Below are 19,310 nucleotides of genomic sequence, written 5' to 3'. Positions count from 1 at the left end.
TGGTAGTAGTAAAAATGTTTTTTAAGGCTATGAGTAGGATATTTGATGTGAGAAAGTCGGTGATATTTAGCTTGGAGGTAGGAAGTTTTGTGGATGGTGTTGAGATAGGTAATTGTTAGAGCTAGGGGGGATATTTGGGTTACTTTGTGTGGAATTGTTAGAGTATAAGGAAGGGCTTGTTCATAAGAGGTGGAGAAATAAGTAGAGATGAAGATGGTTAGGAAGGATATAAGTAGCAAAGGTTGGCATTGGTTAGACATGTTTAGAGAATGTATAACTGAAATAGAGTGGGAAGATAGTGTGAAGAGTGGGAAGGAGAGAAGATAAGTGGTGAAGGGAGGGGCTGGTTTTAGAAGGTAGGGTGGGCAGGTAGGCGAAGTGGGGAGGGGCTAGGTCTAGAAGGGGTGGGGATAGATTAAGAGGGGTGTGTCTATGAGGGTATAAAGGTAGAGGTGCTAGGGGCGGGTGGGATTTGGGGGCAGGGTGGGGAGCGGAGTGAGCCCGCAGGGCGAACGGAGCGGGAAGAGCCAAAGGAGTGGTGTGGCACAGAGAAAAACAATCTGTAAGGAGAGGAAAACAGCAGGTAGGTAAGAAAATAAGTATATAGTTATAAGGTATGTGAAGGGTAGAGTCAAACCTATGAATATGTTAAGGTTTGGAGCACAGGGGAGTAGTAGGATTTGGTATAGCAGGGTCCTGAGAGTAAGAAAGGAGGTAAAGAGGATAGGGAGAGGTACAGACACCAAATCAAGAGATAAAGGGGTATGTGTTGTAATAAATCAGGAAGGAGCAGATTTAAAAGAACAAAGGATGCCACCTAGTGGCCTGAGAGAGTATATATATCACTGATATACTCGTAGGTGGCTAATAAAGGAGGAAAGGTGAGAGGGAAGAGAGGATAGAAGTATAAAAAAAGGTAGTCGAAAGTCTAGAGTAGAGTAGTGAAGAGGGCCAGACCTATTGGCTGCTGGCAGTCCTGTGCAAGTAGCTAGACTGGTTCACACAGTTCAGCTGATGTGGGTTAATGCATTAATGGATTAATGCATTACCAATTGTCTGCACTGCCCTTTGGCTTATCTACTGCGCCCAGGGTCTTTACAAAATGCCTGGCACCAGTAATTGCATTGTGCAGACAAAGAAGTATTCAAATATATCCTTACTTGGATGACTGTCTCATTCAAGCAGAGAACAAGGACATTCTTCTTCAACACCTGGCGTTTGTGAAAAGGCTTCTAACATGCCTAGGGTACACAATAAACGAAAAGAAATCACAACTGGTACCCTCTCAAAAGATAACATTCCTGGGTGCAAGCTTGAGTACAACTGCCCAGATGGCTTACCTCATGCCAGACAAGCAAAGGCAACTGACTACTTACTTCAAACTGATGGCAACAAAAACCCAGTTATCTGCAAGATAAATTCTGCAGGCTTTGGGCTTCATGGCATCCTGCATTCTACTGATTCCATATGCAAGACTGCATATGAAGAAACTGCAGTGGTGCCTAAAAAAGTTTATGGAGTCAACATTGTCACAGTCTAGAAAGAATGATTCCTCTCATTCCCTGCCTACAACAGGAGATTCTATGGTGGGCAAAGGCATGTCACCAAAACATGGTACTGACCTTCACTTTACCCACTGCCAGCCAAACCTTAACAACAGATGCATCAGATTATGCCTGGGGGCCCACATGGCAGGAAGATGCATTCAGGGCATATGTACCCCAACACAAATGCATCTACATATCAACCAGAAAGAGATGCTAGCAGTTCAAAATGCCCTAACAGCCTTCAAGGACTTACTTCATCCAGGACAATTACTGATAAAGACGGACAACACCATGGTCATGTGGTATATAAACAAGCAGAGGGGCACACACTCATACCCCCTTTGCAGATTAGCCATGACACTGTGGGACACAGCTTTAACTTTCCAAATACTTCTTCAAGCTCAATTCCTGCCAGGAAAGCAAAATACTCTGGCAAACTCATTCCCTCCAGTACAGCCCTATGAAGTGTGTACCTTTAACTCCCAGTGAGTGTGGCTTCAGACTTTAAAAATGAAGTTATTACCTTAGAGTTCTAACAAACAGTCATTGACAGAGGTCATATAGCAATACAGTTGTGTTTGCCATCATGTATGCTTCAAGATAAAATATTCTGATACCTTGTATGTAGCATGGTTTTGGAATTATTAATGCAAATATGAACAGACAATATTTGACGCCTAGAGGCGCAGTAGGCAGTAACTGCAGAAACGCCTGGAGACGTCACTTGGCTGTAATGACTTAAGCAGAAACCTTATGGATCCTCACGAGTGGAAACTAGATCCACAAGTCTTCAGCATGTTAACAAAGAAATGGGGGAGCCCAGACATAGATCTATTTGCCTCTCCTCAAAATTACCAATTGAAAAGATTCTGCACAAAGACTTATCACAGACAAGCATGGAAAGTGGACGCCCTTTATACTTCAGTTAGAAAAACCTATCAGTTTACGTCTTTCCTCCTCTGCCTCTTCTTCCCAAGGTCCTCCTAAAAGTCAGACAAGAGAAACCAAAGATGGTACTAATTGCCCCGGACTGGCCCCTCCAATACTGGTACCCAATCCTAAGGAACTTGTCTCAATACCCAGCTTGGACCTTACCTCAAAGACCTCAACTACTTTCCCAGCAAAACAATCAGATCCTGCACAATCAACACCAGACACTGAACCTGGCAGCATGGCTGATCATGTAGTTATACAAGCAACACCTCTCAGTAAAGCTGTGATGGATGTCATTTTGGAAGCCAGAAAGCCAAGTACTAGAAAATCTTATGCTGATAAATGGAAGAGATTCTGTGCTTGGAATCGAGCACAAGGAACTGATACAGCAGAACCAAATATTCCTCAGATATTACAATATTTAACTGAGATGCTTGAGAAGGGCCTATCTTTTTCATCTATACAAATTCATGCCTCCGCCATCTCTGCTCATTACAATACAGAGCCTCCAATCTTTTTTCATCCTTTACTAAAGCAGTATCTTAGAGGATCCAAAAATTTAAGGCCTCCTAGAAGATCACCAATACCTGCACGGGACCTCAGTTATGTGTTGGAAAAGCTCACCCTGCCTCCATTTGAACCAGCTGCTACCACTGATCTAAAGTTCTTATCATGGAAAACAGCTCTGCTACTAGCAATTACTTCAGCAAGAAGAGTTTCAGAGCTACAGGCCCTCATGGCTGTAGAGCCCTTTATCATATTTTACCCAGACAAGGTGTCTCTGAAGACAAATCCTACATTTATGCCTAAGGTGGTTTCCATTGTGGCTCTTAACCAGACCATTCATCTGCCAACCTTTTTATCCAAATCCACAGAACATGGGGGAAAGAATTCTGCATTCCTTGGACATGCACAGACAGCTAAGATTCTACTTGAGCAGGACTAAAGCTTCAAGAAAAACTGAGCAATTACTAGTGACATATGCTGCAGGATCAGAAGAAAAGGCTATTTCAAAGCAGACTATTTCAAAGTGGATAAGCCACTACATTTGTTTCTGCTACTTACACCGTGGTAAACCTGTGCCCAAGGACATTAGGTCTCATTCCACCAGAGCTGCAGGTACTTCAGCAGCCTTACTCAGAGGAGTACAAACCAAAGACATTCTAGAGGCTGCTACTTGGAGTTCTGTTCACACCTTTACAAAGCATTATCATTTGCCTCTCTACTGTAAGTCCAGGGCAGGCTTTGCCACTGCAGTTCTGCAGGGCCTTATAGCTACACCTAATGCTGTTTAGCTCCAGTCACCCAACTATAGCTTTGGGATTCTACCCAAATGTAATGACTACAACAGTGAAACACGAAGAACATAGTACAGTTGTGTACACTTACCATAAATGTAGATGTTCGAGTGTATCCACTGTTGCAGTCCAGGTTACCCTCCCGCCATCCCCCTTTCATTCTGGAGTTTATCTTTCCTTCTCTATCTTCTACAATCTATGTGGCGTATTTGCTTGTAGATGAAGGTAAAGTTTATATTGATGCATGTATTTATACATACATAATTTTGCTACCTTTTTGGGGGCACCTGACATCTGGGGCAAGAAAAACTAAAGAAAATGGCGTCGGCTGCATGTTTTTTTACCCCTGACTTCATGGAAGAGGAGACAGCAACTGACGCAGGACCCAAGACTTTGGAATTCAGGCCGACTGATGGCAACCTGCCAGCAGATTACCCAGATATAATGACTGCAACAGTGAATACACTCGAACATCTACATTTATGGTAAGTGTACACAACTGTACTTTAAGGGGCTTGCTCAAGGTCACACAGCAGACAAATGAGGGCTGAGAGAATCAAACCCTGTACCATAGGACCTGTACTCACAGCCTTAACCGTCTGTGCCAACTGCTAGAACAACACAGGAAAGGAGCAAGTTAACATTGGCAGGAAGGTGAATCAGGCCTTATTAAAAAAAAGAAGGAAAGAAAAGATACAATTTCATGGAGTGATTCAGGGAGCACTTGATCACATCAGAAGGGATGGAATAGTCAAGTGAAGGTAATTGAGATGTTGTGGGATGGGGTACATGAGATGATTGGACAAAGGGCCGGGCAGAGAAATGTGAAAGCAACTTGCAGAAGGTCTAGCTGCAATACTCATGCATGTTCAATGGGGCCACTGGGCTTGTTAATCAGTATATCATTTGTATGTATTATTTTAAGGTTAATGGTGCCTGTTGGGAACTTTCAGCCCTTTTCTTTGTACCAATACAAGTACAACCACATGCTATGATTTTTTTTTCTACAGCTGCTTATTCAGATAGCAAGCTTTCAGGCAGATTGATGATTTGCTGGAATCTGATTAAATTTCTTTTTCTGCAGTCAGTAACACCAATATGTATTTTTCATCCTTGTATTTTAAATTTACATGGTAAATATGAGTTTACAAAGCATCCGCAAGTGCAATGATATTTTTTTCAGAAAAATGCCATAAAACGGGTCAAAGATCACAAAACAGAATGTAGTATGGCATATAGATTTTTTTAAAGTAAGCACTTTCTTTCGTAAATAAACTTTTTCTGCATAAAAAGATTGATCAATAGTGTGAACTTCCTTTTATCCTGAAATAAACAAAGTGAATTAACTGTAGTAATTTCAGTGCCTGATTTAGTTTGCTAAACTATGACATACTTGTGTATTCTGTTGAACTATTTTGCATTGTTTATAGGTGGAGTGATATTGGGACCTTCACGCATAACAAATCTACATTTGCTGTTGAGCTGACAAGCAAAGAAGAGACCATACCTTTTCATGTTGTAAGTATTGATGTGATTTGTGATAGAATGCAAGTGTCTGCAGTTGTTGTGATACTTTGGCTGTGGCAAGAAAGATGTTGGGGTGGTCATCAAAACTGGGACAACCTGTATCAGTTAGGTATGTTGGTAGGCCATTACTTTTCCTGTTTCTGGTAATTATCTGACACCTGACTATGTGATCTATAATGCTTGATGTGGTGGGCTTTAGGGAGAAATAATGGACTGTTCAGAGGTTTTTGTGCAGCCTCACACAGACATACTCTTGAAAGGTCCATTATTTCCCTGTAATGCTGACCATGGAAGACATTTTTGCACTTAACAAATGAGTATGCTTCTAAAAGCTGGGATTGCATTTGCAGTCAAAACTGAGAGGTGTAGCGCTCCGTGTGTGGTTTGAACTGTAGCAACTGCATAAACTACTTTCTCTAATTCATGTCTACATTTTCAAAGTTACTGTCAGTTCTGGGGGAAGGGCTAGTAGTTATTAACAGTTCTGTTAACTTCAGAAAAAGCATCTGTTAACAGTGGTAACTTCAGAAGAGCAATGATATTCAAGTATGGGTCTGATACCAGCACTTTAAAAAGTATCATGGAAGGGAAATGGAATTGTTTTATTTGCTTTGAAGGAGTCCTAGAAACGTTGGGTGAATCCATCCATCCATCCTCAATGGTAGTGCAAGCAATAGAATAGGACTAATGAAATGTGGCCATTGTAGACAGTGTAAGTTCATCTGTAAAGGGCCAAAGTTGATGCTTAACACATTAAAAAATGAGCTAATATTTAATTGAAAATATACATGTGACACACGGAATGGTCTATTTATGATTCTGTGATTAGTGTCACAATTTTTGTGGGGGTAAAACATTATACTTATTTAAGACCGAATGTTGAAATAATTAAGAGATGGTTGTATGTCTGTGCCTTTACTTAGTCATGGGACTACATTTCTGTGTGAAAGGAAGTGTTTGTGCTTGTAAATTCATCTCAGAAGTATGCCGTTGCATGACCTGAGTAAGACATGGTAGGTTAGGATTTGCACTATCATGACCTGAGTAAGACATGCTGGGTTAGGAGACATACATACTTCATTAACACATAGTGTCATAGGCATATACTTAGGGTATGTGAGAAATCAGCAATCTAAACAAAAATGTTGTGCACATCATACTTGTGCATGTGCATTTGACATTAAGTATCATCATCATTGTCATGTTTAACATAATTTACACACATTACACTGGGCTCCTATGTCAAGCAGTAATGACTCATTTCTTGTAATAAACATAGTTATAATACTGATGTGCATTTACTATGACATTTCTAAGCAAAATGTGGTGACAGCATTCTGACCCAGTGTGTATGGGTATTTGTTAGCCGGATTCAAACCCTAAATCAGCTGTCTTCTCTGATTTTGATCACTGCACTTACACCTTGTGCCACAGAGAAAGTTGCTTGACAGGTTGAATTTATTCACAGATTCCTATCCAGAGTACTGCTGGTTGTGCACCGCTGCCGGGCTTGTTTGCTGCTACAGATGGCAGCCTAAATTAAGATTTTCACTTTTTTCCTTGGGAAGTGAACCGTATTTGCACACTGTTGAATGGAGAGCAAATGCAAAAGGTATTATAAAAAAATGACAGAGAAAAAAGCTGACAGTAGAATGAATTCAGTCAATGGATTTATCTAGCAGTAACCAGAGCAAGTAGTGCATTCAAGTGACACATTCATCCTTCTCTCATCTCCTTGCAACATCAAAACTTTGTGGCACATTATCAGACAAGTAGTTAATAACCAATAGAAATTGCACAGACAGTAACTCATGTGCCGTTAGCAGTACTGATAATAGTTACGTTTTACACAACAGTGATCTGAAATGTATACAAATATGTATTCAGACCTTCCTCTGTAAATTATCAATTAACTGGATATGAACCTTGCATCACCTGTCTTATTTTCTCCAGTCACTTCAGTTATATGTTGTGCTACAGTGATAGCTAACCAAGAGATGGAATTTATTCACTAAGTACTATCCAGAGTGCTGATAGCCACACACCAGTACCAGGCTTGTTTGTGCTACAGAAGGCAGCCCAAATTAAAATGTTCACTTTTTTGTTTAGGAAGTGAACTGTGTATGCATGCTGATGAGCAGAGAGCAAATGCAAAAGGCATTACAAAAAAAAAGAGAGAGAAAAAAAAGCTGAAAGGGAAACTTAATTCAAGCATAGGATATTCATATCAATGACTAGAGCAAAAAGTGCATTATAGCGACACATCCATCCTTTTAACATCTCCTCTACACATCAGAACTTTAATTTTTGGCATACATTATCAGGACTGTAGGTGCTACCAAGTAATGGTAAAGGGGATAGACAACAGCTCACATGTTGTTAGCAAAACTGGAAATAGTTGAGTTTCAAACAGCAGCACAATGAGTTCACAAAATGTGTGTAAATATGTATATGTATTCAGACCCTCCCCTCTTTAAAGTTATCATTTCATTGGATTTGGATCCTGCATCAGCTGTTTTCTACCTCTAAGATCACTGTATTCACACCTTATGCTACTGAGAAAGTTACTTGACAGGTGCATTTTCTTCATTGAGTGCTATCCAGAGTACTGATGACCACACATCACCACCAGGCTTGTTTGTAGTACAGAAGGCAGCCTAAATTAAAATTTTCTTTTTTCTTTAGGCAGTGAACTGTAGTTCACTGATGGGAACCACTGTCAGTCCAGAGTGTGCAATGTTAAACAGTGCAGAAACAATGAAGAGAAAATAAAAAAAGGCTGCTGAAATGGAGGAAACATTATGAAGCACAGTATCATACCTAGGGTGGGGTGAGAGGGGCAACTTCCCTGGGCACAAAGTGTTGGGGGCACAGTTACCAAATCCCAATCTTTCATTGTTGCAATCCTGGCTTTTAAAAGCTGGTATTGCATTTGCGGTCAGACCTCAGCACTGTAGCACTCTGTGTGTGGTTTAAACTATTGCATCTACTTGCTACATTATAGCAAGCATTTTCCTGCAGTTTAAAAGTAAAAAAAATCTGTTGTTTTAACTAAAACCTGAGCGCTATAGAGCTCTGTGCAGGCAGGGTATAATCTGCAGCAACTGTTTTCTACAGTTTAAAAGAAGATTTATATTTTTAGCTAAAACATGACAGATATAGCACTCCATGCAGGCAGGGTATAAACTGTAACAAATGTTTGCAACATTTGTAGCAAGCAGCTTGTTACAGTTTAAAAATGAGAATTTTTTAAAAACTAAAGCATAAGAGCTATAGCGCTTCATGCAAACAGTGTAGAAACTGTTGGAACTGTTTGCTACAGTTTAAAAGAAATTATGTTGAGGTAGGGTTGGTGGCAGACAACACAAACAGGACTTGAATGGCTGGCACAGGAGGGGGAGTGTTGTCCATCTGGCCACCTGGTTGGTGTGGTTGTAAAAGAAATATCAATTTTGTTTTTTGATCTTCACTTGAAGAGTGGAGGGGTTGAGGCACTGGTTCACAATACCAGCTCAGGGTGCTATTTGAGCCAGCTACACTTCTGATGAAACACGTAGTTAAAAGGTATAGTCCTGATATTTACTCAGTTTGGTTGTGTTTCAACATGAACATGTGCTAATTAAATGTCATTATGTTCACATGGACACTACCATATGTGAATTAGAAGCCCAAGACACCAGTGCATTCACAAGACACAGTTCAGACACTTTTCACTATGTGCCACACACATTGTATTGTGAAAATAAAAACAGGTTTTTAACACTCAGTATGTGACATAGTTTCAAGTGACATTACAGGTGCAACAGAAAATTCTCCTGAACTTTGTCCTGTGTAATCTGCAGTTAGGTGTGTGGATGGCAGTGATACTGACAACAGAGAAGATAATCTTTTCTCGCACAATGCAAAATAAAACATTTGAACAATACATGTCTTTGCTTCTCATTATTTTGTGAACATCATTCCTAGATCTGTGCTTCTCTAACAAGACTGCTTTATACTTTGCCTTGCAGTTGATATACATTTCAATGAGTAATCTACTTCATTAGAACTGCAGACACAATTATATTGAGAGGCAGAAACTGTTGTCATAAACATTTCATGTCAGTTTTAGAAATGTTCCTCTCCTAAGACAGTCAATGGCAGTCACAAATTTTCTTGTAAGTTCCTTCTCCCTGACACACCCTGATTGATACTACAGTCAGACTAATCATTCACACTTGCAAGCACTTTGCAGGTAACACTTATCAGTGCTTGTCCTTACAGAGGTACAGTGCGTATGTCCTTACACCATGGTTACAAATCCTGCACTTAGTGCAGACTTTGGACTTCATGAATGCTAATGAGTTCACACCTCACTTGCATATTCACAGTACTCCCAGGGCTGAATCTGTACTATGTCAAGGCAGTTGTGTTGACAAAAGAATGTGCATAGTGGTAGGGGAGACTGTTTATCCAGAGTGCAGCATGCTGCTAATTGCTTGCAAAATATGTTTCTAATGCCAAAACTAACTTGATGCAAAGGTAAGTTGCTGTTTTTTTTTTTTTTTAGCAAAATGCTGTATTTCAGCCTTACAGATGGATTGCATTCACAATGCACCTATAGCTAAGTGTATGCATTCTTTTCCCCTTGCTGGTGGCATAGGTATATATATCAGTTATTTGGTACATTACAAATGTTTGTGAAGAGTGTAACATGACATTATGGAACATTTTCTATGTCCCTCTCACAAGTTATCGTAGAAGAATGTTGTATCACTTTCTAGGAAGGATAGGGGTTTGACATTTTCAGCCCACAAATGAGTTAACCATGTGATAAATAACTGTTCACCCTCCACTCAAGTGGAAATCCAGGAACACATTGTCATTTGTACTGGAAAGGTGTACATTGCTTTGGTTAATGCTGCAATGTACTACTCAGCTACACTGCTGTTGTCTTCCTTACATGACCTGTACACTTGCTTTTCATTTTTTTTACTTTTTTTGAGGGGGGATCTATGTACTTCTGTGTACTAATATGGAACTTTATTTTTTTTAATTATTTTGTTCAATGATGGCTGCATACATTCATACGTACATATCTGTTTTGCTAGCAATCGCTTGTGTCTTCATTGTGTATTATATGTTTCTTTTATTTTTCAACTTGCACAAGGCTATGGTGCCCAAGACATCTGCACACAGTAAAATGACATATAGTGCCACAGAGAACAAAGTTAACATCCAGGCACTAAGTCAACATGGCTCCGTTCTCTTATAAAGAGGCAGAGGTGACAAGTACTCCTGTGACCGTATCTTGGGTGCAGATTTTCAACTATGCAATGGTTGTTAGAGCTGTTGTCCATACATATCAGTAAACCTTAGCTAGGGTTAGAGTCATAATAACGTATGTGATATGTGGGGCAGGTGAAATTGTCCAGGAATATATGACTGCGGGGGGTGGGCTGCTAAACATGACACCACCATTCCTGTTCACTGTCAGAGATCACTGACACCTCAGCAGATGATTCATACAGAATCGTTGATGTTGGTTCTGACATTTTGGACAACATAAGTGTGAATATTGAAAAACTTTCAACTAAGCAATATAGTTCAATAATTACATTTACTTCTTTGGCATTAAGCTTGCCCTCATGTATTCTCCCCCCCCCCCCCCACCACCACCACCTTGTGCCAGTAATGGATGTCTCATCTCAGGGATATATAACTACTTGCTTATGGGACTACTCAGCAGGCTAATCATTTTTTTTTAAACAGGCCTCAGATGAGGGTGGGAACATATTGCATATTTACTATACTGTTCCTCTGTCTACCTGGTTTTACTGTACAATGTTCTGTGTCATGCAGTCCATACTAAGTGAAACAGGATATAAAAACCCTTATTCTACATCTTGGCAGAGGTCTGGCAGCAACAGCATCAACTTTAATTAAAGCCTGTTAGACATACAGCTTTCTAATGCAGCAGCAACTGCTAACATTTTTTTTTGTATATTTAAAAATGCCTGTAATCCAAAGATTTTAGGTTAAATGGCTACAGTGAGTGTACATGATTGCTTTATAGCTTCATGAATAGCTCCGCCGTGTTGGATTGTTTAATTAGCATGTAATTCAGCAATGTATGCTTTAATTAGCATATTCTGCTGTTTACCCTTTGGCAGCTTTACACTTAGTGTAGAACCATTTAATGAATACAAAATAGTATGCTATCATGTGAGCGCTGCATACATGATGGCTACACTTAGTGTAGCTGGTAATTAATCCGGCCCAATGTCTACAATTACTGTTTCTACTTTTCTTTTTTCAGAATTGTTACAGCTTTTTTAAAACACTCCAGACATTTAAAAAAAACATTAAAAAACGTCTCCCTTTCCAAATAATTTAATGCTGTAATACCAACTGAAAGAACCCTTAGAGATGCAAAATGTTTGATCAAAAGTCATACTCATCTGGTACCTCTGTTTTCAAAAATTAGGACATTAGCTTCATCCAATGAGATATTTTCTTTTCTCCACAAACAGTGGGATTGTAAAGTCACTGGCCAAACTTCTTCTGAAAACTGCTTTTCTGATAGTAGGCTCTACTTCTCCAGTTGCTTTCCTCCCTCCCTGTAAATGTACATTGAGACATCATCAGCTGGTAATGCAGCTGTTGTGTTGTTTGCAGCACATCATTAGAAATTTCCTGTTAGTGGGGAATCTCTTTGTTTATGCATGTAGCCTGCTCATATCTTCCTTGGTTTGACTACGCTAGTGCATCAGAGACATAAAACAAGAGCACTTTAGACAGCAAGCCAGACAATGAAGATTCAGTTACTTCCACCTTAAACTTTTCAGGTGACTCTGTTTTCATTTCTTTCACCAGCTCACACTCATAAAACTACTCTCTTCTCTGTAAGACAGAATGCAGTAGTGCATCCTGCCAAAGTGTAAGGAAATTTCCCTGGCACCCTACCCCAGTTTCCTTCTATTTATATAAATACCATCTTGGGCCTAACCAGAAATAATCCACATGTTTAGTGGCACTAACCTAGCCAATAACAAATAAATAAGGCTGTCATTCTATTCCATTAGGGCCTAAAACAATTTGCATTTTTGTCAGCAAATTAAACTCAGGTGGAGAAGCTCCACATTACAAAAATGTCATCTTTCAGGCCAGACCCCATAAAGGGGAAGGCCTAAGTTCTTTATCCTTCTTGACCAGAAACTGATTGAAACATTTGTAGGAAAATAGCAGAGAAGTTACAGATCACTCCTTAGTGAACCTCATTGTCTTAAGTAAATGGTCATTTGGGGGGAGTTGTAGGAAAGAGAGGTTTCCTTATCTTTGTCCATCTCATAAATAAAGACCTCTTTCCAGAACACTAAACAAGACCCACCCAAACACTAGCTGTGACAAGTGATGGCCTAGGTTTCAGATATTGGGGAAACACTGCCAAGTGAAGTGCATGCTTAATGTGGCAGAGGGTCATGAGAGGACTGCATGGGGTCACATGCTGTTTAAGGGTGTGCTCCAACACGTGCCTGGAGAGGTCCTAGCAAAAGTCAAACAGTGTACAAATCCACTGTCATTTGGGTGATCCACATGGGGACAGTTGGCAAAGGATATCATGAGAGTCTGATGAAGCCTAACTGGTGAGTTTTGAGTGATGTAGTGGAAGGTTTAAAGGGAAGTATCTTCATTTCTGAGTAGTACAACCAAGTCTTTGCAGAAAGACTTGGGGGAGGGGGGCCAAAAAGACAACAAAGTACTGCCAAACCATGACAGGGAGGGAGAGAGAGAGGCACTCTATGGACACCATGGGATTGACTGTCAAGGTGGTTATCAGGGGTGCAGATTTTACACTTCTCAGTTTAAAGGTTGATGGGTTTCACAACAATATCTTGCAAGCTGAGTGGGGCATCATAACTTGAGAAGAAGGCATGGCCACCTAATGGACAGACCTTGCAGGAGTAGACTTCCAGCAATATCTGACTACAGGGGCCTTTTTCCTATTGGTTTAGCACTGACCTAGGACTGTATGAGGGAACATTTTGCTTGTGTCTGTATGTTGGCTTCCCCCCACAGGCATCCTTAGAAATGTGATGTAGAGCTAAAGCTTCTCTGTCCAATTTTATACCATGCTTCTTTCCTAGACCATATAGACTTCACTGTTGTCTAGTTTAGCAAGTGATCTGACAACTTTAACAAAACTTGGAATGTTCTGGCATTTTAGATCTTGAACATCAGTACTTTCTTATCATGGACACTAGCACTGGAATGTAAACTGCCTGAGCAGCAGAAAAAAACTGGGAAGCACAAGATCTGAGTATTCCACCCTAGCCAAATATGTGAGTCCACATTTCTATATGCAGAAAACAGACAATTCTGAATTCTATTAAGCTGGGGATTTCACAGTTCATGAAATCATAACTGTTACTCACTACAGTATTGGCACTGATGTTCTTCATGTGTCACTGTTGCAGTCATCACACTTGGGTTATCTGCCTGCAGGTAGCCCTCAGTCGGCCCGAATACCAGAGACTTAGTATTTCTACATCGGATGCTGTCACTTCTTCCATGACATCAGGGCATCAGGGATATAAAAACAGGCAGCCGATGCCATTATATCAGTCTTTCTTGCTGAGGAGGAGCCTGAAGCTGAAGCAGTTCGCAAGTGCCGGTCGGCCTCTACCTGAATTTTTCGTTTTCGAGTGAATAATTCTGAAGTCTTCTAAAGCTAAGTACCCTGTTGGGGATCCTTTTTTCTTGCTCTAAACTGATGTCAGAAAAAGTTAACAATGGTCTTGCCTGTAAAAGCAAGTCCCTCACAGAGATTTTCATTCTTACTGCATCACCTGTTTAGGCCCAGACCACGACGTCCCTCACTGTTGGTTTTGTGCCTTGTTTAACACATGAACAATTCGTCGTCGGGCTATCTTTGTCGCTAAATTCTTTCACTCTCGATCTCCGTATTCTGAAATGGCTTTGGTAAGCCATCGACTACCGATCTTCTGAAAAAATGTAAGGATAAAGACTGAGACAGACCGCATAGGTCCAAAACTGCCAACGACGCTACCATTAAGCTAGTCGCCAGTCCAACGGTACTCAGTGAGGCACCTTTGCAGCCCCTGATGCCTGCTTCTGTGGATTCGCAGGTCTCTGCTGAGACCCATTCAGAGTCCAGTATGCTGCGAGATGCTTCTTTGACAATGGAACCAGCGAATGTCTCGACCTTAGATGAGTCCAGAGCCGCTGTGCATGCACCGGCTTCTGAAGGAGTTTTTCATCCTACCAATGTTCTAATTAAACTGACGACTTCTTTTTTGACCAAAACTACCAAGTTTCTTAGGCCCAGAGTACACACTACACCTAGAAAACCGACGACCAAAGCGCATGCTTAAGCACCCAGGCCACAAAAACAAATGCTTAGAATGGCTGAAGACCTTATTACACTGATTAGGGGAAGCCAGCCTTCCCCTGCTAAGAGTCCTAGAACACAGTCCCCTACAGATTCTACAGATCAGGAGTCCGATGGCTCTGTTCTTTCTGATTATGAAGACATGCCCTTATCTGCATATGAGGATTGAGATGCAGAGGAATCCATTCCCTGTGCCTCCCCTCCAGTGGATTTTTCTTTCTGTGAAACCTTACATACCTTAAGAGAGCATTTCCATTGGGAATGTCAAGACTATCCTCAGTCCAAAAAGAGACTCAGAGAATTTTTAGAATTTCCTCAGCACAGGCCCTTAGCTTTACTTCCTGTCCTGGATGTTGTGGATGATGTTTTTATGGAATCCAGTCTTACTCCAGACATTTTACCTCTGGCCCCTAGGAAACCAGACAACCAGACAGGTACTACAAAGTACCTGATTTTCACAAGTTTCTTTTAAAGAATCCTACTGCTGATCCAGAGATCATTTCCCAGGGACTTAAAGGTATTAAGGCTACTACAGCCAAAATTCCTACCCCTTCAGACAAAGATTCCAGAAATTTGGACAGATGTGGTAAAAAGGTATATACCTCTGCAACTCTTGCTATCAGGGCATTGAATTGCTAGTTTCACACGCTGAAGTACCAGCATCATATTATGGAACTTATTAAACAAAAAGTGGTAACCTTTCCAGATTGTTCAGAAAATAAAGAATTGCAGGAGCTTATGCACTCTGCAAACCAAGTTAGTAAGCATACTTTGCAGTGTGGCCCACAGCAGTCACTGGCTCTGTACTGAGAAGACATGCTTGGCTGAAGGAGCAGACCTTGCCAGTTCATGTCAAATCTAAATTACTAGATGCTCCTTTGAATAAGGACTGTTTGTTTGGCACCAAAGCAGAAGAAATTCTTAAAAAGATGGAAGAAACAGTTCCTGAGAGGAACAAACATCTTAAAGCAATCAAGGAGAGCACCCACCCCTGCTTGGGACCTTAACTTTGTACTGGAAAAACTCACACTTTCCCCCTTTTGAACCTGCTCCTTCAACAGAGGTAAAATTCCTCTCTTGGAAAACAGCCTTGCTTCTAGCCATCACCAGCTAGAAGAGTGTCTGAGTTACAAGCACTGATGGCTGTGGAACCCTTCATGATGGGGTTTCCCTCAGGGCTAACCCTTCCTTTATGTGTAAAGTGGTGTCCAGTGTGGCTGTCAACCAATCCATCCATTTGCCTACCTTCTTCCCTAATCCTCAGAATAAAGGGGAAAGGATCCTGCACTCTTCTGGACGTGCACAGACAGCTCAGGTTCTACCTTGATAGGACTAAGCCTTTCAGAAAAATCTGACCAGCTGCTAGTCAGCTTTGCAACAGGAGCAAAAGGCAAGGCCATTTCAAAACAAACCATTTCCAAATGGATAGCACACTGTATCCATTTCTGCTACAAGCACCATGGAAAACCAACTCAGGGTGTCAGAACACATTCCACTAGGGCTACTTCTGCCTCTACAGCATTTTTCAATGGAGTCCCTACCAGGGACATACTGGAAGTTGCTACCTGGAGTTCTGTACACACCTTCACCAAACATTACCACCTGCCGATCTTTTCCAAATCCAGGACAGGATTTGCTACAGCAGTCTTTCAAGACCTACTAGCCAACCCTAACTCTTCTTGACTGCCTCCACCCTTCCTCACCTTTGGGAATCAACCCAAGTGAGATGACTGCAACAGTGAAACACGAAGAACATAGTACAGTTGTGTACACTTACCATAAATGTAGATGTTCGAGTGTATTCACTGTTGCAGTCCTGGTTACCCACCCTCCAGCCCCCTGTTTTTCTCTGTCTCTTTGTCTCTCCTCTCTATGGCTATTCCTACTGGTATGGGTATTTACTTTTTTACTGGTGGTGTTTTCCACACCATTTACTAGCCCCCTATTTGGGGGCTCGTGGCATTTGGGGCTAGAAAAACTGATGTAATGGCATTGGCTGCCTGTTTTTATACCCCTGACAACTTGACATCATGGAAGAAGCGACAGCATCCGACGCAAAAATACTAAGTCTCTGGTATTCGGGCTGACTGAGGGCTACCTGCAGGCAGAAAACTCAAGTGTGATGACTGCAACAGTGAATACACTCAAACATCTACATTTGTGGTAAGTGTACACAACTGTACTTTCTGAAAACTTATATGAGACCATCTGGTCCCAAATAGGAGTCTTTGGCAGTGCTGTGAAGCATAAGAAGCAAATGTAAAACATGGCCTTCCCTGAATATATCAAAGCCCAACATGTCCCAGTGATGGCACGTCAGTCTCAGATATTCAGGAGTGCTGGAGTATCTTCTGGCAACACTGGTCTTTGGGGAGACTAAGAAGGGACCCCAAAGCAAGCAAAACTACTGATGCTTCTTTGAATGTTCTTTGCACAAGGAGGCCTCCTCTTAAATGTCTGGACTGATCTAGTACAGGAAGATGTGGCAGTGTACTTCCTTGACTGATGAGGAATTCTAATTTAAGAAGGCTTAGAAACAGGATTACTGTATAGAATGGGATAATTTAATAAAGATGTTTTTGTTTATGAAAAAAAAAGTTATTGGAACACTGAAAGGCACCCTTCTAAACATTCCTGCAGTCATCAACCGATGAGTTATAGGAGCCAGAGATGAGTTATAGGAGCAAGATGTTTTGCCACTCAAATGGAAGTCTGTGAGAGTCCTGAGTCTGATGAAATGGTAGACTGAGGCTATGGCCCCCTGAAGCCTAGCATTCCCTGTCCTCATCAGTTTTGGCTCTGGGCTGCCAACGGGATCCTTGTGCTGATCCCTGTCCTTCTTACCCTACACTGCAGCCACAGTTACCACTCTTAACCATCCCTTGCACATCTGTCGTGTTCTCTGTGCTGGGCCCTCTACTCTACAGACCACTGTAATTCTATATACTGTAAACAATAACGGTACTTTCACAAGTTTTGGTTACCAGACTATATTGCTACAGTCCACTATATATAATTTTTGATTTATCATATCTATCTCTATAATATAATGCTATGATTTTATAAATCCATACTGAACCTAAAGTAAAGATTTCTTTACCTCAGTAGAGTAAAATAATGATAAATAAATAAAATAAAAAAAAATCTGTTGACTGATTTATTACTTGTTAATCTGGTAAGTGAACTGCTCATCAGACTCTATTCACCCATAACCCAGGTCATAAGGGACAAGATGATACATTTATAGACAGTTAAAGCTACAGTAACAAAATAGTAAAAATGTGTACATCTAAAAGTATTATGTACATGTATAATATAGGCTGATTAGCTAGGCAGAGAAGAAAACCTTCAGATATATGCACTTCAGGCAAAATGTATACATTTTAAACAAAGGAATGTGAATAGTGAAAATATACTGGCTTACACAGCCAGACAGACTGCAGTATCTCCATTTCACTGTGTTGAGAGACAGGAATAAAGGGCTAGAACTTCATGTATCACAGTCTTTCCCCATACAGAGCTGTAACTGGCAATCTAAGCAATGCTCCCCCCCTAAAAAATTGGCATACCCCTCAATCAGAATTAAACATCAGCAAAAAAAAAAAAAAAACTACTATAGTCCTACATAATAGTTCTTCCAAAGCTTTAATAAAGAAACACATCCCTCAATAAAATAATATAGCAATTTTTCTTCTTTCATTTCCTTTCCCTCGTTCAAGAATGACAGAGATCTTGTTGTGCATGTGCTGTGTAGCTGTGGCAGTGACCAAAGTGATAGCTGTGCCACCAATCATGTGTGTTCCACAGGACAACACACCTGCACTAGCACTACTTCACAGATGGGGTACTAGGTAAAGGGCATGAAATGGCTGAGCAAAATGCTCTCAGCTTATGTAGGACTACTAGTCTACTACTGTTTAATGTCTACAGTTGCAAGCAGAATCATTTTTACGAGACTTCAAAAACAGTTAATTAGATGCTCTTCAACTTTTCTGCATGTTATCCAGTTCTGTATTTTTTTCCCTTTACATGTGTGCATATCTACAGGTTCAGTTGGATGAACTTTTAAAGTGAGTGTTTAGTGTCTTACTCTATACTTCTGCAAAGCATGCTGCAAGATCCCACCTTATGACAGCTGCTATCTATGTGAATTTTCTACCAAGAAATGCAGAAAAAAGATTATTTAAAAATCTTAATTTCAAGTACTTGAAAGTAGATAGCCAGTTAGTGAAAAACATAAAAGAATGTTCAGACACTTAATGTTTGCTATAACTGTACCATTTAATAAACTACACTTCACAAGCTTGTATGTATACAGGTGTATACACACACGCACACACACACACACACACGCACACACACACACGCACACACACACACACACACACACACACACACACACACACACACACTGTATTATTATGACTGAAAGTAAATTAACATGACTGAATGTTTTGCATCTGCTCCTGAAATCATAAACTTCTTAACCATTCCCAAAGATAATCAGACAAAGGACCAGGTGAACATGTGGTCACTAGGTACTGCTCGCTCACACAGTACTTAGTACTACAACTACAAAACCACAAAGTGAAACTTGAACTGATTGATTAATAC

General features: G+C 40.6%; 1 protein-coding gene across 1 annotated transcript in view; it reads left to right on the top strand.

Moving 5' to 3' along the window:
- PTPN14 (protein tyrosine phosphatase non-receptor type 14) overlaps positions 1-19,310 on the top strand; it is a 1,716,286-nt gene that overhangs the window by 1,397,077 nt on the left and 299,899 nt on the right. Inside the window, exon 11 of the mRNA XM_044061300.1 lies at positions 5,209-5,296. Coding sequence (XP_043917235.1) covers positions 5,209-5,296 — 88 coding nt within the window. The remainder of the gene's footprint in view (positions 1-5,208; positions 5,297-19,310) is intronic.

This window comes from Protopterus annectens, chromosome 1.part0 (genome assembly GCF_019279795.1).
Source record: "Protopterus annectens isolate FY-2018-M chromosome 1.part0, PAN1.0, whole genome shotgun sequence".
Lineage (NCBI taxonomy): Eukaryota > Metazoa > Chordata > Ceratodontiformes > Protopteridae > Protopterus > Protopterus annectens.
The sequence above is the reverse complement of the archived record's forward strand: the minus strand, read 5'-3'. Positions and strand labels throughout refer to the sequence as shown.